The 15,850-nt window shown below is 49.9% G+C and overlaps 1 protein-coding gene across 2 annotated transcripts in view; it reads right to left on the bottom strand.

The window, feature by feature from the left end:
• Positions 1 to 817: 817 nt before the first annotated feature.
• Positions 818 to 15,850, bottom strand: part of LOC120877350 (carboxypeptidase A5) — a 93,589-nt gene continuing 78,556 nt past the window's right edge. Inside the window, exons 5-12 of one of the 2 annotated variants that reach the window (XM_040259634.1) lie at positions 8,382 to 8,480; positions 7,708 to 7,809; positions 6,400 to 6,501; positions 5,943 to 6,053; positions 5,429 to 5,519; positions 1,969 to 2,168; positions 1,626 to 1,710; positions 818 to 1,136 (exon numbers count right to left, since the gene is read on the bottom strand). In XM_040259634.1, coding sequence (XP_040115568.1) covers positions 949 to 1,136; positions 1,626 to 1,710; positions 1,969 to 2,168; positions 5,429 to 5,519; positions 5,943 to 6,053; positions 6,400 to 6,501; positions 7,708 to 7,809; positions 8,382 to 8,480 — 978 coding nt within the window. In that variant the 3' untranslated portion in view covers positions 818 to 948. Of the gene's footprint in view, positions 1,137 to 1,625; positions 1,711 to 1,968; positions 2,169 to 5,428; positions 5,520 to 5,942; positions 6,054 to 6,399; positions 6,502 to 7,707; positions 7,810 to 8,381; positions 8,481 to 15,850 lie in introns of those variants that run through there. The other variant, XR_005724316.1, reaches the window with a different exon arrangement.

Below are 15,850 nucleotides of genomic sequence, written 5' to 3'. Positions count from 1 at the left end.
CTTGCTTTCTGCCTCAGACTTACACAAGCCCACTCAGCTCTCTAGTTGACCTCCTGTTCTTGGGGGTACCTGCTTGCCCCTGAAGGCAGGGCAGACAGACCCACTATCCTTGCTCCCCAGTGATGGGGTAATGCAAAAGGGACAAGGCAGCCTGAGGATGGGAGAAGGCAGCTCATTTGTGTCTTAGAATCTCCCCTTGAGATAAAGTGCTTTCTTAGTAAATGGCCTTGCCTGGACTAACTTCTCAGTGCATGACGACTATGGTGAGGAGCAAGAGGACCTCTCTCTCTGGATGTGCAGCACTTTGCTATACTGGCTCTGATGGGCTGCAACTCTGCTCCCAAGACCAAGGGAGCCTCTGAGGGTGCCCAGGAAGAGTAGGTCACAAACCAGTGACTTGTTCACTTTTGTTATCCGGGTGACGAAATGGGGGACTCTGAACAGGTCTCTCCAATATGGGCAACTCCTTCCTACCCAGGATGGGAAATGCAGCAGGAAGAGGAGGTCGCCTGTCTGTACCCACCTCTCACTCAGGGTGCCAGAAACGCCGCCCCTGGAGATTCACTCCTTCAGATCAACCACTGCCCCTTCCAGGGTCCTCTTAACAGTTAAGTGCCAAAAGGATGATGTGGATATTAGTAGCTCCAAGGAGTGTGTTATCTGTTTGGGGCCCCAAGACCATTGTAAGAGGAGAAAAGGGAATGCCTGCTAGTCTCGCCTTTCTCCTGGGTACCTAGGAGGCCAAGAGGCATTTTCAAGGCCCCTGTCCCTTCCTGAACCCAAAGGAGTGGCAGACAGCACCAGAAGCTACCAAGCCTCTTCAAATTTGTTTTTATTTCCTAAGGAGTCAGGGCAGGGATGGGGAAGGGATCCATAACTTGGATTTCAGGAGGAGCCCAGGCCTCGGAAAAGAAAACCACTCCCCTGGCTCTCCCCTCAGCAGCTCTGTCAGTAGGGATGATGCAGTGTGTGCTCCATGATGGTCCGAATGGCCATCCACGTCTCCTGGGCCGTGGGGATGATCTGAGCGGCCGGCAGCAGGAAGCCATAGCGCCCCGTGTCCCGGAGCTCGAAGCTGAAGGCATACTTGATGCCACTGTCATAGGCCCAGTCAACTGTGATCCCGCTGGCCACATCTGGGGACAAAAGGGCAAAGACATGCCCCCCAAAAGGAAGAACAGGGTGTGGTCACAAGGTACAGAGGCTTCCTGCAAAGACAGTGTGCCTTGGAGACCAAACCCCCACTCATCCCAGACCACACCAAGCTTCCTGGCCCAGGCTTCAATCTGGGCCACACCCTGCTCACCCAGTGCACGCTCTGCTCTAGCAAAATGAAAGCTCCTGGAGGCCACCAGACTTGGGATATTTACGCCTAAGGGGCATCGCAGTGAGCCAGCCATCAGGGGCTGTGCACTAATTAACAATGCAGAGAAGCGGGTGCTGAGTCTAGGTACCACTATTCACCCTTGTACTCAGATGTGGAAATCAGCTCTGGCCCAGCCCTGCTGGATCTGTGGCACAGCCCTGTGGCCAACCAGGCCTGCCAGCCAGCAGAGCCTGCACCTGCCTGAGCCCAGGTGGATGTGGCTCCTGCAGGAGCAGCAGGCAGGGGACGGCTCACTCACAGAGGGTGGTACTGATGCTGCCATAAATGTACTTGATCCCGTGAACCTCATACAGGGCCTGCACTGCATCCTTGGCGAGATGGTACTGCAAGATTCAATCCAGGGAGTGAGAGGCAGGGGGTCCCCACTCCCCCACACCCTCACCAGCTGCTGCGAACCAGGGATTTAGGAGTCTTGGAAGTTGAATGTGTAGATGGCTCTTGTGGGAAGGAAGCACAGCATCTCCAGCTGTGAACTGGATCACACGTGAGGACAAGCCCCTCACCCCCACCCTGCTCCCTACCAGGGGGCCAGTTGAGAGTCTGCTGGATGCCTCCCCCAAGCCCTAAGCAGCCAATCTCACCAACTCCTCCTGGTTTGAAACAGGCTCCAGAGAGTGGCCATAGGGGTACATGAGCATCTGAGAGTAGCTGTGGATGGAGATCAGAGCCTTGATGTTCCCATGGGACATGATAAAGTCCACGACGGCAGCCACTTCTGGCTCTGACTGAGGGGAGGGCCCATGATAAGTCTCTGAGCAGGGGTTGTTGTTAGAACCGTTTCCTGGAAGTAGAATAAAGGCACCCACAGGGTTCAAATTCCCAGGCGTGGGAAAGACTCTCACAAAATATTCCGTATTCCTCTCTAATCCTAGTCTTCTTTGCAGTTTGGTTGAGATCACGTGGCTACTTTTGACCAATGAGAATGTGAGCAGTAATGATGGGTCATCTCTAGTTTGAGGCTAAGAGCAAGCATGACTTCTTGATACTCTCTTCTATGTGGTTAAAGCAAAAAAAAAAAAAAAACCCTCTAAATGAGGAAGTGTCCTGGATCTCTCTCTGTCACCAATGGAAGACAGCTATCAAGGAGGGTCACCTACCCACAGTGGACTTTATGTACATGAAAAATAAATTTTTTACTGTGTTGGGCCACTGAGACTTGGAGGGATGCTTGTTACTGCTGCATACCCTGGTCTAATACATCAGAGGAGTGTTGCCACACCACAACTCAGCAACTCTGTGCCCTGCAGAGTGCTCCCTTAGCTTGTCTTTTGGTTAAGTCCTGACTGTGGTTCCATTAGAAAGTCAGGCCTGCCTCAGCAGTTGCCACTAGGTCTCCAACCTGGCTTCCCCTATGAGCAGTGACCCCTGTGAGCTGACCCTTCTCTGCTGACCCTCCACTTCCATGGGGAAGGCTTGGGTCAGTTGAGTGCTCAGATACAGTGTCTGCACAAGCTGTGCCAACCCAAGGGCAGCATGGACTTGGAGCTGGAAAAAGAGAGAATAGATCACCATAGTTGCCTAAGACTGCTCTGGGAAGCACAGATGCAAAAAATCCTTGAAAATTCTTCTGAATGGGTACCTAAGTTGGAAGGAGGGCAAAGAGTAACTGTTCCTCTACTTTGCTCACAGACTTAACTTGTTCCCATCTCCTGCTAGATTCTTTGCTCCTCATCTCTTTTCTTCCTCTCCTGTTTTCCTCTCTTCCCCAGTGGCCAGTTGGTAGAGGGCTAGGCTGGGCTGGTCAAGATTTGGGGGTTAGGAACACATGAAAGGAGCATCCCAGGCCCTGCTCTCACTTCTCCCTGAAATGACTGCACAGAAGCCCGGTCAGAAGCCAGGGGCTGCCCAACTTCTGAAGCCTCCTGAGGATGTCAGAGCAGCCCCCTGACCCCCAGGGCAATGAGTTGGCTGCAGACCTAGGTGGCTGGCCCATGGACTGGTTCAGATGTTGTTCTAGGACTGCAGCAAACAGGTCTTCCCCAAGGGTGCAGGTGAGGGCAGTATAGGTGGGAAGGATGATCTACAGATTACTCATTATGCAGAAATCAAATTAAGGCAATAATAAAGTCATAAACAAAATCTTCCCGCCTGAGTCACTAACCAGATACTCGCTATTTCTGGCCACAGGCAGGCCCAGAGGCAATTCTGTCACCTGGAAGCACATCCCCTCTTGGTCTGCACAACCTCGCTGGGGGTGAGGACTGACCCTGGTTGGAAGGGGGTGTGCCTGCAGGGAATGAAGGGGTAGGAGCAGCCTGGTGGGCTGGAGCTGGCCCAGCTAACAGCGGCCCTGTTTGTTGTGTCTGCTGGGAGCTTCTGCACCTGCTACACTTGATGAATGACAAATAGCAACAGATGAGCAGAGCGGGGGAGGCTGCAAGCTTTGTCTGCTTTTGCAGCCCACGCATGGAAAGCGGTTCCCCTGCCAACGACCAGGTGGCTTTGCCCAAATATGGAGAAACACTTCAGGCCATTAGTTCTGGTTTGAGCTAAGCAGAATAAACTAATCTTCCCCTGACCAAATGGGAATTAGCTGCCTGCCTCTCTCTGACGTTCACAAAGTCCTCCGAGCATGCCTGTTTCACAAGTACCTGCTAATGGATTCATTAGCTATTTATTTTTCCTTCTCAAAAATGTAATTTGTAGCACGGGGAACTCGCTAGAAGGACACGGTAAATTATTAAAAGCAGTAATCTTTGGGCAGTGGGATTATGGGAGCTTTTTGTCCCCTCTGGGCTTTTTTTTTTTTTTTTCCACTTTTTTTTTTTTCCACATTGTGTATATACTGGTTTTTCCCCCCCTGTGGTGAAACCCACAAAAGATATTTTCTTTAAGAGGTAATTTGTCTTTCTTCTAGCCAGTCTGTCTCAGAGTAGATAGGCACTCACTTCAGCCAGTTCTAAGGGGCCCACGTGGATGCTTTCTTGGGACAAATGTCTGGTTATTTGGAGATGGAAATGCCTAATTTTACACAGCTGTGTTTCCTTACACAAGCAGTTACAAGTACAACCCAGATTCTCAGGCAACCCCTACACTGTGGGCTGACTGGCTTTGCTCTGTAGACTTCAGAGCTATCCTTATTTTCACAGAACAGATTCAAAGAAGCCAGATTTTCGAAACAATGGGCATCTGGATCTAGAATGTTCTGCCTTGTTGGATTAGCCAACAAACAGGTCTGCAGATCTGTTTTTCAATAGCACTGTCTCCTGTGGAGCTAAACTCTGACTCCTGGCATAACGTGGCAGCCACATCTGGAGGCCAAGGGCTATGCCTATCCAACCCCCTGCTTTGGAGACTGTCCTGGTTAGACCCAGCATCCCACCCATCAAGCTGCCACGCTCCCAGGTTCACATACTGGTCTCTGTTTCAGTTTCCCCATGTGGCCCTCCTGCCCCTGGCATGGCAAGGGAGATAATGAGGAAGAGCACCAAGGGGACTCAGGAGGAAGCTGCCCACTCCTCCCTAGGATCACAGGGCCCTGTGGATACACAACAGCCCAGGGTCACAAAGTAACTGGACTGAAAATAAAAGCCAGGCTTAAGTCAGTGTTGATGATAAGAAACGAGCTTATTCTATATTTAAACCTTTGTCCCGGCCTCCCCAGAGGGCAAAATTCGGGTCACAGTTCTCAAGGAATGAGTTTTGAGACATTTTCTTGTGGCGTGCTCCCTTCAAGGAAGGGCTAGAGACATTCAGGGGGCACCATAAATCCTGGGTTTTAAACAACAAGCAAGACTCCTTTGGACCTCCTTAAGCCTTTCTCTGCCATTTTTAGGATCTGATCCTTGCAGTTAGTCCCCATTCAAGGAGCTGTTTCCCACGAAGGCTTAGCATATGTATACATTTAACAGACATATGCAACCTCTCCCCATATATCACAGCCAATCCTAGGCATGTGCCCGCCTGTCCCTGGCCATGACTCACTCGCATTAGCTAAGTGCTCTGCCTCCCCGGTTATGCGCCAACATAATCTGTGTGGGAGATGTGCCAAGGACCAAGTTCTCCCCAGCCCTGCCCCTGGGGTGCAGCAGACTGAGGTACCTCCAAAGCCTGACTTCCAGTTCCTGTTAAGATCCACACCAATGCAGAAGGTTCCCGGTCTGCTGGACTTATTCTTCCGCCACAAGCGGTTCTGAAAAAGTGCAGGGCAGGTGACTGAGCCCTTTCTGGGTGGGAGCCTCTGACATCCTCGTCTAGGAAGCGGGTCTGGTGGGACAGGGAGGGATGAAAGGAAGGAATCTCTAGGGCAGGAGGGGGCTGGCATACTGAGCCATGGCTGAAGATCAAATGCTTTCTGGTTAAAGCTGGGGTATGGCGAGAGGCTTGAGCACAGCCAAATAACAGTGGACTTCCCTGGGCAGTTGGAGGGCAACAGTTGCAGCAACAGCACCTGAGCAGCCCGCCTGCCTCACGGAGACTCTGCAAGGAGCCCCCAAAGGCTCTGTCCCCAGAGAACCTCAGCAGAGCATCCCAAAGCCACCATGACCTTTCTTTCCTCCGTTACCCCCAGAGCTGACCCCTGATTCCTAAGCCCCTCCCTCTCAGGTGCTCTCACCATACTGTGGGTATAAGCAAACCCATCGGGATTAGAGACAATCTCCAGGAAGATGTCCATGGTGTTCAGTACATCTGTTACGATGTGGTCTTTGCCGTATTCACTGACAATCTGCAAGAAAGGGCAGAGTAGGTACAGACTGAGGGACAGGAGGTCCTGGCGGGCTCTCCTCCAGAGTAGAGCAGAACATCGATACAGCCACTGGCTACAGGCAGGGATGGCATCAGGTCATCAGGTTCATCCTTGTGCAGAACCAAAGGCTTGGATTTTCAACAACTAGAAGGTGGGGGCTCTGGGCTGCAAATGGCCAGAGCATGTGGCAGCTGTTCCACAGGGCAGGTGTGCAAAAAGCATCCCAAATCAGATGAACCAAGTAAGTTTTCAAATGGAGGTGCCCTTAAATAGTTGAGCAGCTCCAACCCTCCACCCCATCCCAGCCCCCATGGTCCATGCTGACCTTCCTGGCAATCCAGATGCCGGTGGCATGGGTGATCCACTCCCGGGAATGGATTCCAGAATCAATCCAGATGGCCGGACGCCGAGAACCTCCAGTGCTGAACTGGGGAAAAGCACCAGGCCCCACACAAGTTTGATCCACAACAGCTACAGGGCTGTCCCCAGACTGCCTAGAAGGAGGCCCCAGATATATCTTCAGTGCCTGGGGTGGCTCCCTGTTCCTGAGAGGGGGGTCATATGTGCGGGTACATGTGTAGGAGCCCATGGAAAGTGCACACATGTGGGGACCTTGGCAACATAGTGATGCTCTTGTGGGGCAAAGTGATCTAGTTAGAAGCACAGAACTGCCCAGGTCTGCAAGTGTTTTAGACTAGTGCTTCGCAAACTTTCAAGGGCACGTGAATCCTCCAGGGATGTTACTAAAATTCAGATTCTGATGCAGTAGATCTGGAAGGTGAGGTTGGTAATTTCTAACAAACTCTCAGAAATGCTGCTCCTGTGGGTCCAGGGACCACCCTGAGTAGCAAGAGCTTAGACAACATTAAAGAGAGAACACAGGCAGCCCTTATGAGAAATCAAAGCAGACACAGGTGAAGTCAAGTCCCACGTTAGCCAAATGACCCTTCAGAAGAGTCCCCCAGAGCACTTCTGAGGACAGCTGAGTCTGTCTTCTCTGAGAGCTGCGTGTCAAATGACCTGCGCAGTCCACCCTCTCGAGTGCCCTCAGGGCACATACGAAGAATCGTTTTCCAGTAGGCTTCACACTTCCACCTCTCCTGCCGCCTTCATGGCCAAGGGCACTGCTGCCGCGAAGTTTACTGGAACCCTGTTTTCAGTGGGCTCTGTGAAGGGCTAGAAGGTCTCCTCACAGACTCAGGCCTATCCATGGGGCTGCCTAAGCCAGAGGGCCTCAGTCATTTGTAAGTGAGGCCTCTGTGTACCTCTTTTCCCATTGACCAGATGAAGCAGCTGAGTTAACAGGAAGAATGGTGATTCACTCACACTCACATCCCAAGTTCAAGGTGATGACTGCCATTCTGCAGTTCCATCTCCTTAACAAACCTCCCACCAGATTCCTGACCCAGGACGTGCCCAGGTCACTGCACTGCCAACTGTCCACACCTACAAGGGGTGGGTCCCTGAACACCACCATCCCAAAGCTTGTGCATCACCTCAGGACACGAGTGTACACATCTCTTTCCCTAAACGGACTGGCTGACTCCCCACCCAGCCACAACCCCACATGAGCTCAGTCTTATGCCTGAGGCACTCACTGTACAGTCTAGCGGTCAACGCTCCCAGCTTTTACCTTCAGAACAAGGATGGACCGATTTTCAAAGCTGTGGCCAATCTGAAGTTTTGAGACAATATCTGAATGCTCAGTTACAAAGTTGTCAATCCAGGTATAGATCTGAAAGGAATGAAGTTTCTCAGATGGGCAGTTAAGCAGGGAGGGAGCAAACCCCAGGGTCTCTCTGAATATTCTCCTTCCCTGATCCTACCACCCTCTTTAACGCTTTCCCATCTCCTTTGAGGATCTAAAAGAACTGCAAAAACCAAAGACTCCCTCCAGGTCTAAGGCAGGAGCTGTGGTCAGCCTAGATTCCCAGACTTTTCACCTCCGTGCAGCGCTATGCCGTTGCCTGGAAGAGCACCATGTGCTGAGCCGACTCAGTCCCCTAGGGTTAGCCTGCAAGGCTCTCTCTGGTTGGAAGTTTCTCTTACTTCCATTTTATTGGCCCCTTCCATCCACTTACAGATCTCATAGTCCCTGCAGTGTTGTTTTTAGTCATCCTGCCCCTTTTATATTCTAAGCTTCTTGAAGGCAGGATTATTTATCTCAGACATCAATAACTTTCTCCCAGTGTCTGCTCACTCTCTAGGCATCAGCTCACAGTCTTCTATATCCCCAGAGCCCTGAGTCTGGACAACCTGAGAGTCCAAGAGGACGGTAGAGTCTAGAGCCTGACGGGGCAGACCCACCTCCTCCAGAGTGTGGTAAGAGGAGTAACTGAAGCTACTGGTGCTTCGCTCCAACCGGCGGGATTTCGCCATGGCTTCTCTCTCCTCATCCAGCAGCACCTGGGAGGCAGAAGCACATACTGGAAGGGAAGGCGAGGCTGGGCCAGGCATGTCACTTCTGGGCCCTGCCTCAGCTGGCTGCACAAAGATAGCATCAACATAGCAGAATGAGCCAGAATGAGTGTGAGCTGTGCAACGGGAGATGCCAGGTTGCTGGGTGATTCTTCTGCTTGGCAAGCTGGCATTCATCCTGCCTTTTCCCAAATGAGCATGGGTCAAGGAGTCTGGAGAATGTGGTCCTAAGTCTGCCACTGCCACTAACTTGCCGTGGAACCTTAACCTTGGTTTCCTCAGCTTGAATATCAGGACTTGCCTTGCCCATTTCAATAGGATAAAATGTAATAACAGATACCAAAGTGCTTTGGAAAATATGCTCATGGGTGGCTGCCAACATTGCTTTTGCCCTCTGTGAACACTCTGTTGAGCGAAAGCCCAAGCTGAACTATGTACACTGACCCTTGGGAGAGCAGAAGGCTCACCTGGCCCACATCATGAACTCTACTCCAGGAAGCAGCCCTGACAGTTGACGTCCAAGCCATTTGAGAAACCTGTCCAAATCACTTTACCTAATGTGCCAACAGTCTTTCACTCGCCATTTTAACTGCCTCTTAAACACAAGTACAGATGAGCCAAAGCAGCATCCTTACTTGAGTGGCAATTGGGAGCTGGCTCTCAGTCCTTCTGTGGTACTTTGAATTGACCTCTCACATCATCCTGGGGCATTTTCCCCACTTTTGGAGTCAGTGAAATGGGCAGGTGCCCTTCATACTAAACTCATACCCTTACATTGTCACCCAGGGACGAAGATACCCCAGGACTCAGCGATGACTACAGCATGGGAGGGGTCTGGGCCTCTTTGCAACAAAAGGGAAAGCAAAGGCCCCCAACCCAAAATCACCCTGGTTTGCCCCTCTGTGGTTGTTGTTTAGTCATGTCAGGCTCAGTCATGTCTGACTCTGCAACCCCATGGACTGTAGCCCACCATGCTTCTGGGTCCCTGGGATGTCCCGGGCAAGAACAGTGGAGTGGGTTGCCATTTTCTTCTCCAGGGGAGCTTCTGCATCCAAGGATTGAACCTGTGTCTCCTGCAATGGCAGGCGGATTCTTTACCACTGAGTCACTGGGAAAGTCCATGCACCTCTGGGTCACAAGTAAATCCTGATGATGCCTTGCTTCAGGCCAGGGCCTTTTAGTTCACCAAGCATCTTAATACTCATCATCTCAGTTGATCTTATGACCTGATGACAGGACAAGAATTAACTATTCATGTTTTAGAGATAAAGCAAATTAGAGAGATAAACAGACTTAACAGCAAAGCTAACAAGGGACAGAGATGAGATAAAAATCCAGATATCCTAGTTTCTAGCACTATGTCCCTTAAGGCCAGCTAGCTAGCAAAATTAAAGGCAAATAAGAATCACACACACACACACATCTATGTATCTGTGTGTGTGTGTGTGTGTGTATACATAGAGAAAGAGAAAGCACATGTATAAAATATTAACAACAGGTGAAAAGTCCATCATACTATTCTTATAATTTAAAAGTGCTTTAAAATAATAAAAAGGCAATACCCCAAGCATAGGAAAACAAGACAGTAAAATGCCAAAAAATTTACCCAAATGTTAACATGACTGTTAGGATAGAAAGCTTGTGATTTTAAGCAATTTTTCCTTTTCTCTATTTTTACATTTTTCTCAGCATGCTCATATTACTTCAATAAGTAAAATCTTCTAAATGAATAAATACAAAAACAAAGGCAAAAATGCCCCAATGTCTAAAAATGAAGGAGCAGCCATCCATGGAGTCTCCAGTCCCAGGGCTAGAAGACAGCCCCTCTCCATCCCCACCTGCTGAGGCCGAGGTCACTGCTGGGTGACACTCTCACCCCACGCCCCCTGTCAACTTACTCACAAACCTCAAATCACAAATTTAGAAATGGGAGTGGAAATCAAAGCTTGGGGGCTCATTTCTTTTTGAGCACCAACTACACATGTGGCCTTTATAATTGTGACGTTTTCTAGCTAAACTGGCTGGGCTGGGGACGTTCCCACTTGCGCAAAGCAGGGATTGCTGGTTTAGAGAGAGATGGCTGGAGGAGCCCCGATCTTCACTGACACAAGCACCATCCTGGGAAGTCCTAGCAGAGGAAATTTGTCTTCTTCCCAGAAAATCGACAGAAATCTCAGCAGCCCCCATGACCGATGTGTGCCTGTCACCGTGGGCCAGGCACGACCAGCTGCAGCGAGCAGCTGCAGAAAGAGTAGGTCAGGCCGATGTACCCGGAGTCAAGGCCAGTTCTGTCCCAGGCTGGTCCCACCGCCATGAAGTTAAAGGACTAACTTCCTAGGGGTGGAGGTGGTGGGTGAAGATGGAGGAGAGAGAAGACAGGACTGGAGGACCCAGTTCTTTCTACACAGCCCAGGGACACTCACAGGAAGAGAGTTCACACAAGGCTGTCCTTTGTTCTACACAACAGCTTGGAGGCAAATGGGAAGTCGGCACCCAACTGCAAATAACTTTCCAAACACCCTCACAGCCTTGTGAATGGATGTGACACCCGCTTACAAATTGGAAATGCTCAGCCCTCACAGCTGGGCCCTGGATTCCAGGAACATGAATCTGTCCTGGCCTGAAAAATACACAGATGTTTGCTCCCTTCATAGGGCTGAGGTGAGGGAAGGAAGGGGACAGGAGATCTAAGAATGCAGTCTCGTCTCACCACAGCCCTGTCAGGCTTCTCAGAGAAAAAAACAGATTGAGAAGTAAGCCATTTGCCTCCTGGAAGCCATAACCTGACAGAAAAAGCAGTACCTTGGTGTAAATTAATTTATGACAGGAGTAAGGAAGGATGGAAACATTAAGAAGTGCACCTCCAAGATGGGGGGGGAGTGCGGGGAGCAAACTGAGGCCCCCAAAGGTGAGGATGACACCTGAAAGGAACCTGCATTCACAGCTCTCTCCAACCACAGACGTGAAATGGAAGCAGCTCCCAGAAGCGGTGGGTGGGGGACAGGAGACGGCTCTAATACAGCTCTGTGAGGACGGCAGTCACTTCTCCTTACCCACCCCTGACCTCCTCTGCAGGCCTAACATCTGCAGTGGTAGCTGCATGGCTGGTAGCAACCACAGTCCATGCCTATGCTGGGATGTGGGGCTGGGAGGGTACAGATCTGGGACTGTTAGAATGAACCCTTCGGAAGTCAAAACTGAACTGGGGCTTCACTATCCTAAAGGCAAAGTTAAAACACCATATGAACAACAGTGACACCCACTAAGGAGGCAGACGGCATAAGAGTAAAGAGTCCAGGGCCTGGAGTCAGGCTATCTCAGGTTAAATCCTTTGTTGTCACTGATGGGCAAATGACTAAGTTCTCTGTGCCTTGGTCTCCAAATTACAAATTTTTCTGAGCTTTCATAAAATGGAGGTCATGTTATCATGTACTTTCACACATACTTGAAGTGTTCTTGTGAGGATTAGAAGGATGAATACATGTAAACTGCTTAGAACATTGCCTAGCACACAGTAAATGCCAGCTATGATGACAAGGAACAACAACAGGATAACAGTAACTCTCGAGGTGACTCCAGGACTCCAAGGTGGAATAGTCATTACAGGGCACAACCAGGAAACCTGGGTTCCTCCAGAAACCTGGTGTCTGCTAGACTTGGACAGTAAGTGGACCATTAGTGGTCACTCGGGTGAGTCAAACAGTCCCTGCCCCTGCCTTCTGCAGGACCAACAGAGGGGCTGGCCCTTCTGTCCCTGTCTCCCCACCCCCTGGACCCTCCTCAACCCTCACCCCCAGACAGCTAGCCTCTGCCTCTCCCTCAGGGGCTTGCCCATGATTCCTATCTTTCCTCACCTATTTCTGTCCTCCTCTCCTCTTTAGAGCTGCCACCCACCCTGACCCCAGCCAACACAATTCCCACGTTTTAATCTCTTCTGTTCAGCAGACTGGGCTTCCCAGGTGGTGCTAGTGGTAAAGAATCCAGCTGTCAGTGCAGGAGATTTATGAGAGACTCGGGTTTGACCCCTGGGTTGGGAAGATCCCCTGGGGGAGGGCACGGCAACCCACTCCAGTACTCTTGTCTGGAGAATCCCACGGACAGAGGTGGGCTACAGTCCATGACGTCACCAAGAGCCAGACATGACTGAAGCGACTTAGCATGCACACACATTCAGCAGAGTAATGTCTGTGATGCACACACTGGGCACTAAAAACACAGCAGTCAACAAAACGAAACTGCCTGCCCTCATGGAGCCCTACAATCTGGTAGGGGAGACAGACGATAAACAAGACAAGGAAGTGAACCATATAGGATATTAGAAGGCCATAGGTGCCAAGAAGAAAAGGGAGGGAGGGAACCGGGGGAATGTGGGAGAAGGGTACAACTTAACATAAGGTGAAAAGTTGATATGTGAGTCAAGTTTTGAAAGCAGTGAGCCACCTGCTGATATTTGCAGAATCAGCATTCCTGCAATATAGGGCCAGCAAGTGCAAAGGCCCTGAGATATAATCCTAGCCAAAGGCATTGAGCAAGGATAGCTCAGGCAAGCTGGAGGAATGTCAAGAAGGTGATGGTGCCTGGAGCAGAGTAAGCAAGAGTCAGCAGTGCAGGGCAGCACATGGATCATGTAGAGCCTTATAGCAGTTTTAAGGACTTTGGCTTTTACTGTGAATGAAATGGGGAGACATGGAGGGTTTTAAGCAGAGGGCTGATATAACAGGACTTGTATACTTTTAAAGAACACCTCTGACTGCTGTGTTGAGACTAGGCAATAAGGAGGAAAGGGTGGAATCATGGAGAACAGTTAGGAAACTACTAGAATAATCCAGGTGAGGACTGATGGGGTATTGACCCATGGTGCTTGCATAGAATTTGCAAGATACATCTCTCTACATCTCACTATCAGAAGGGAGAACTGATAGGATTTGCTAATGGAATGGAGTGTCTGTGGGACAGACCACCTGACCTGCCTCTTGAGAAACCTGTACACAGGTCAGGAAGCAACAGTTAGAAGTGGACATGGAACAACAGACTGGTTCCAAATAGGAAAAGGAGTACGTCAAGGCTCTACATTGTCACCCTGCTTATTTAACTTCTATGCAGAGTACATCATGAGAAATGATGGGCTGGATGAAGCACAAGCTGGAATCAAGATTGCTGGGAGAAATATCAAAAACCTCAGATATGCAGATGATACCACCCTTATGGCAGAAAGTGAAGAAGAACCAAAGAGCCTCTTGAAAGTGAAAGAGAGTGAAAAAGTTGGCTTAAAGCTCAACATTCAGAAAACAAAGATTATGGCATCAGGTCCCATCACTTCATTGCAAATAGATGGAGAAACAGTGGAAACAGTGACAGACTTTATTTTTGGGGGCTCCAAAATCACTGCAGATGGTGACTGCAGCCATGAAATAAAAAGACGCTTACTCCTTGGAAGGAAAGTTATGACCAACCTAGACAGCATATTAAAAAGCAGAGACATTACCTTGCCAATGGAGGTCCATCTAGTCAAGGCTATGGTTTTTCCAGTAGTCATGTATGGATGTGAGAGTTGGACTGTGAAGAAAGAGCTAAGTGCCGAAGAAGTGATGCTTTTGAACTGTGGTGTTAGAGAAGACTCTTGAGAGTCCCTTGGACTGCAAGGAGATCCAACCAGTCCATTCTAAAGAAGATCAGTCCTGAATGTTCATTGGAAGAACTGATGTTGAAGCTGCAACTCCAATACTTTGGCCACCTGATGCGAAGAGCTGACTTATTGGAAAAGACCCTGATGCTGGGAAAGACTGAAGGCAAGAGGAGAAGGGGACGACAGAGGATGAAATGGTTGGATGGCATCACTGACTCAGTGGACATGAATTTGAGTAAACTCCGGGAGTTGGTGATGGACAGGGAGGCCTGGTGTGCTGCAGTCCATGGGGTCACAGAGTCGGACATGACCGAGTGACTGAACTGAACTGAAGAACTGTCTGGGGGATGTGAGGAAAAAGTCAAGGATGACTCCAGGTTTCTTGTCTGAGGACAGCATTGCCATTTGCTGCACTAGGGGAGGCTGTGGAGGAGCAGGCCAGGGGAGCTGGGTTTGTACCTGTGAAGTCTGAGATGGCCATCAGACACCCAGGTAGAAATGCCAAGTAGATGGTCAGAGATGTGAACCTGGAGTTCAGATCAGATATGAGAGGCTGGCTGGAGCTACCAACATGGGAGTGCCCAGGAGGTGGAAGGTATTCAAGTCCATGATCCTGGATGAGGGGACAGAGAAGAGGTTGAAGGACAGAGCTGGGAAACAGGAGAACAACGTGCAGAGAAGCAGCCAGGAAGATGGGACGACCCAGGAGAGTGCGATGTCCCGGAAGTCCAGAGAGGAGAGGGTGATGGGTCGGGCTAAAAGCTGGAAGCACGATGCACACTCAGAGCTGACTGCTGAGGGAACCTGGGAGCTGTGTGTGATGCTGTGTGTGACGCTGGGGTGAAGGTAGCGGTGGACAGTTTACCCAAAAAGAGGGATGAAGATGGCATGTAGAATCAACATTTCCTGGAGTTCTGCTCTTGGAATAAGAGGAGAAGTGGGGTGATAGCTGGAGGTTGGGGGAAGGGATCAAGAGAGGACCTTTTTAAGATGAGAGAAATAACTCTATATTTGTATGCTAATGGGAATGATCCAGGAGAGAGGGGAAAATTGGCCAAGCAGTGTTTACACTAAATTGTATTTTACTCTAGAGCGTGCTCGGAGCATGGGTGATTTTTGTTTTTTCCTTTGTGCTTTCCCCTATTTTCCGAATTATCTACCATGAATATTTATTAATTTTGTAATCAGAAAAAAAAGCCATTAAAATCCACAGAGCTGATTGCTCAAGTGAAGCCTTTCCATGGTGACTCATCCCAGGGAAAAAAAAAAAGAAAAAAGAAAAAAGAAACCAAAGGGCTAAAAAGAATGAGGAGGTGAAGAAAAATTAAATGCAAATAGAGCTCACTCAAAATCAGATAATTTCTTTCCTGGCCCACTGCAATTTCCTCACCACCCTCCTGCCTGTCAGTCGCTCCCTGCTCCTGTCCCCAACTCAACACTGTCAACACTGTCACTGTCAGAAGGATTTTTCTTAAATGCAAATCTGATCGTGTCAGAGCCCTCCGAAGGCTCCCCCCACGGTTTTCGGGATTTTCTCTCGACCTTTTCACCTGGTGGAGGGTGCCCTTTGTGCTCTGGTCTGGCCTCATTGCCAATCATGGGCCCCTTCCCCTCCCCGGCCCTCCCTTCTCCTGCTCTTCAGCCACACCGTAATTGCCGCCTTCTCAGAGCCTCAGAGCGACCATGCAGTGCCTCTTGTACTCGCTCCCATAGCAACCTGCTCCACTCCATC

Source organism: Oryx dammah, unplaced genomic scaffold (assembly GCF_014754425.2).
Source record: "Oryx dammah isolate SB20612 unplaced genomic scaffold, SCBI_Odam_1.1 HiC_scaffold_18, whole genome shotgun sequence".
In the NCBI taxonomy this organism is placed as follows: Eukaryota; Metazoa; Chordata; class Mammalia; order Artiodactyla; family Bovidae; genus Oryx; species Oryx dammah.
Note: the sequence above shows the minus strand (reverse complement) of the source record. Positions and strands in the feature narration are given on the sequence as shown.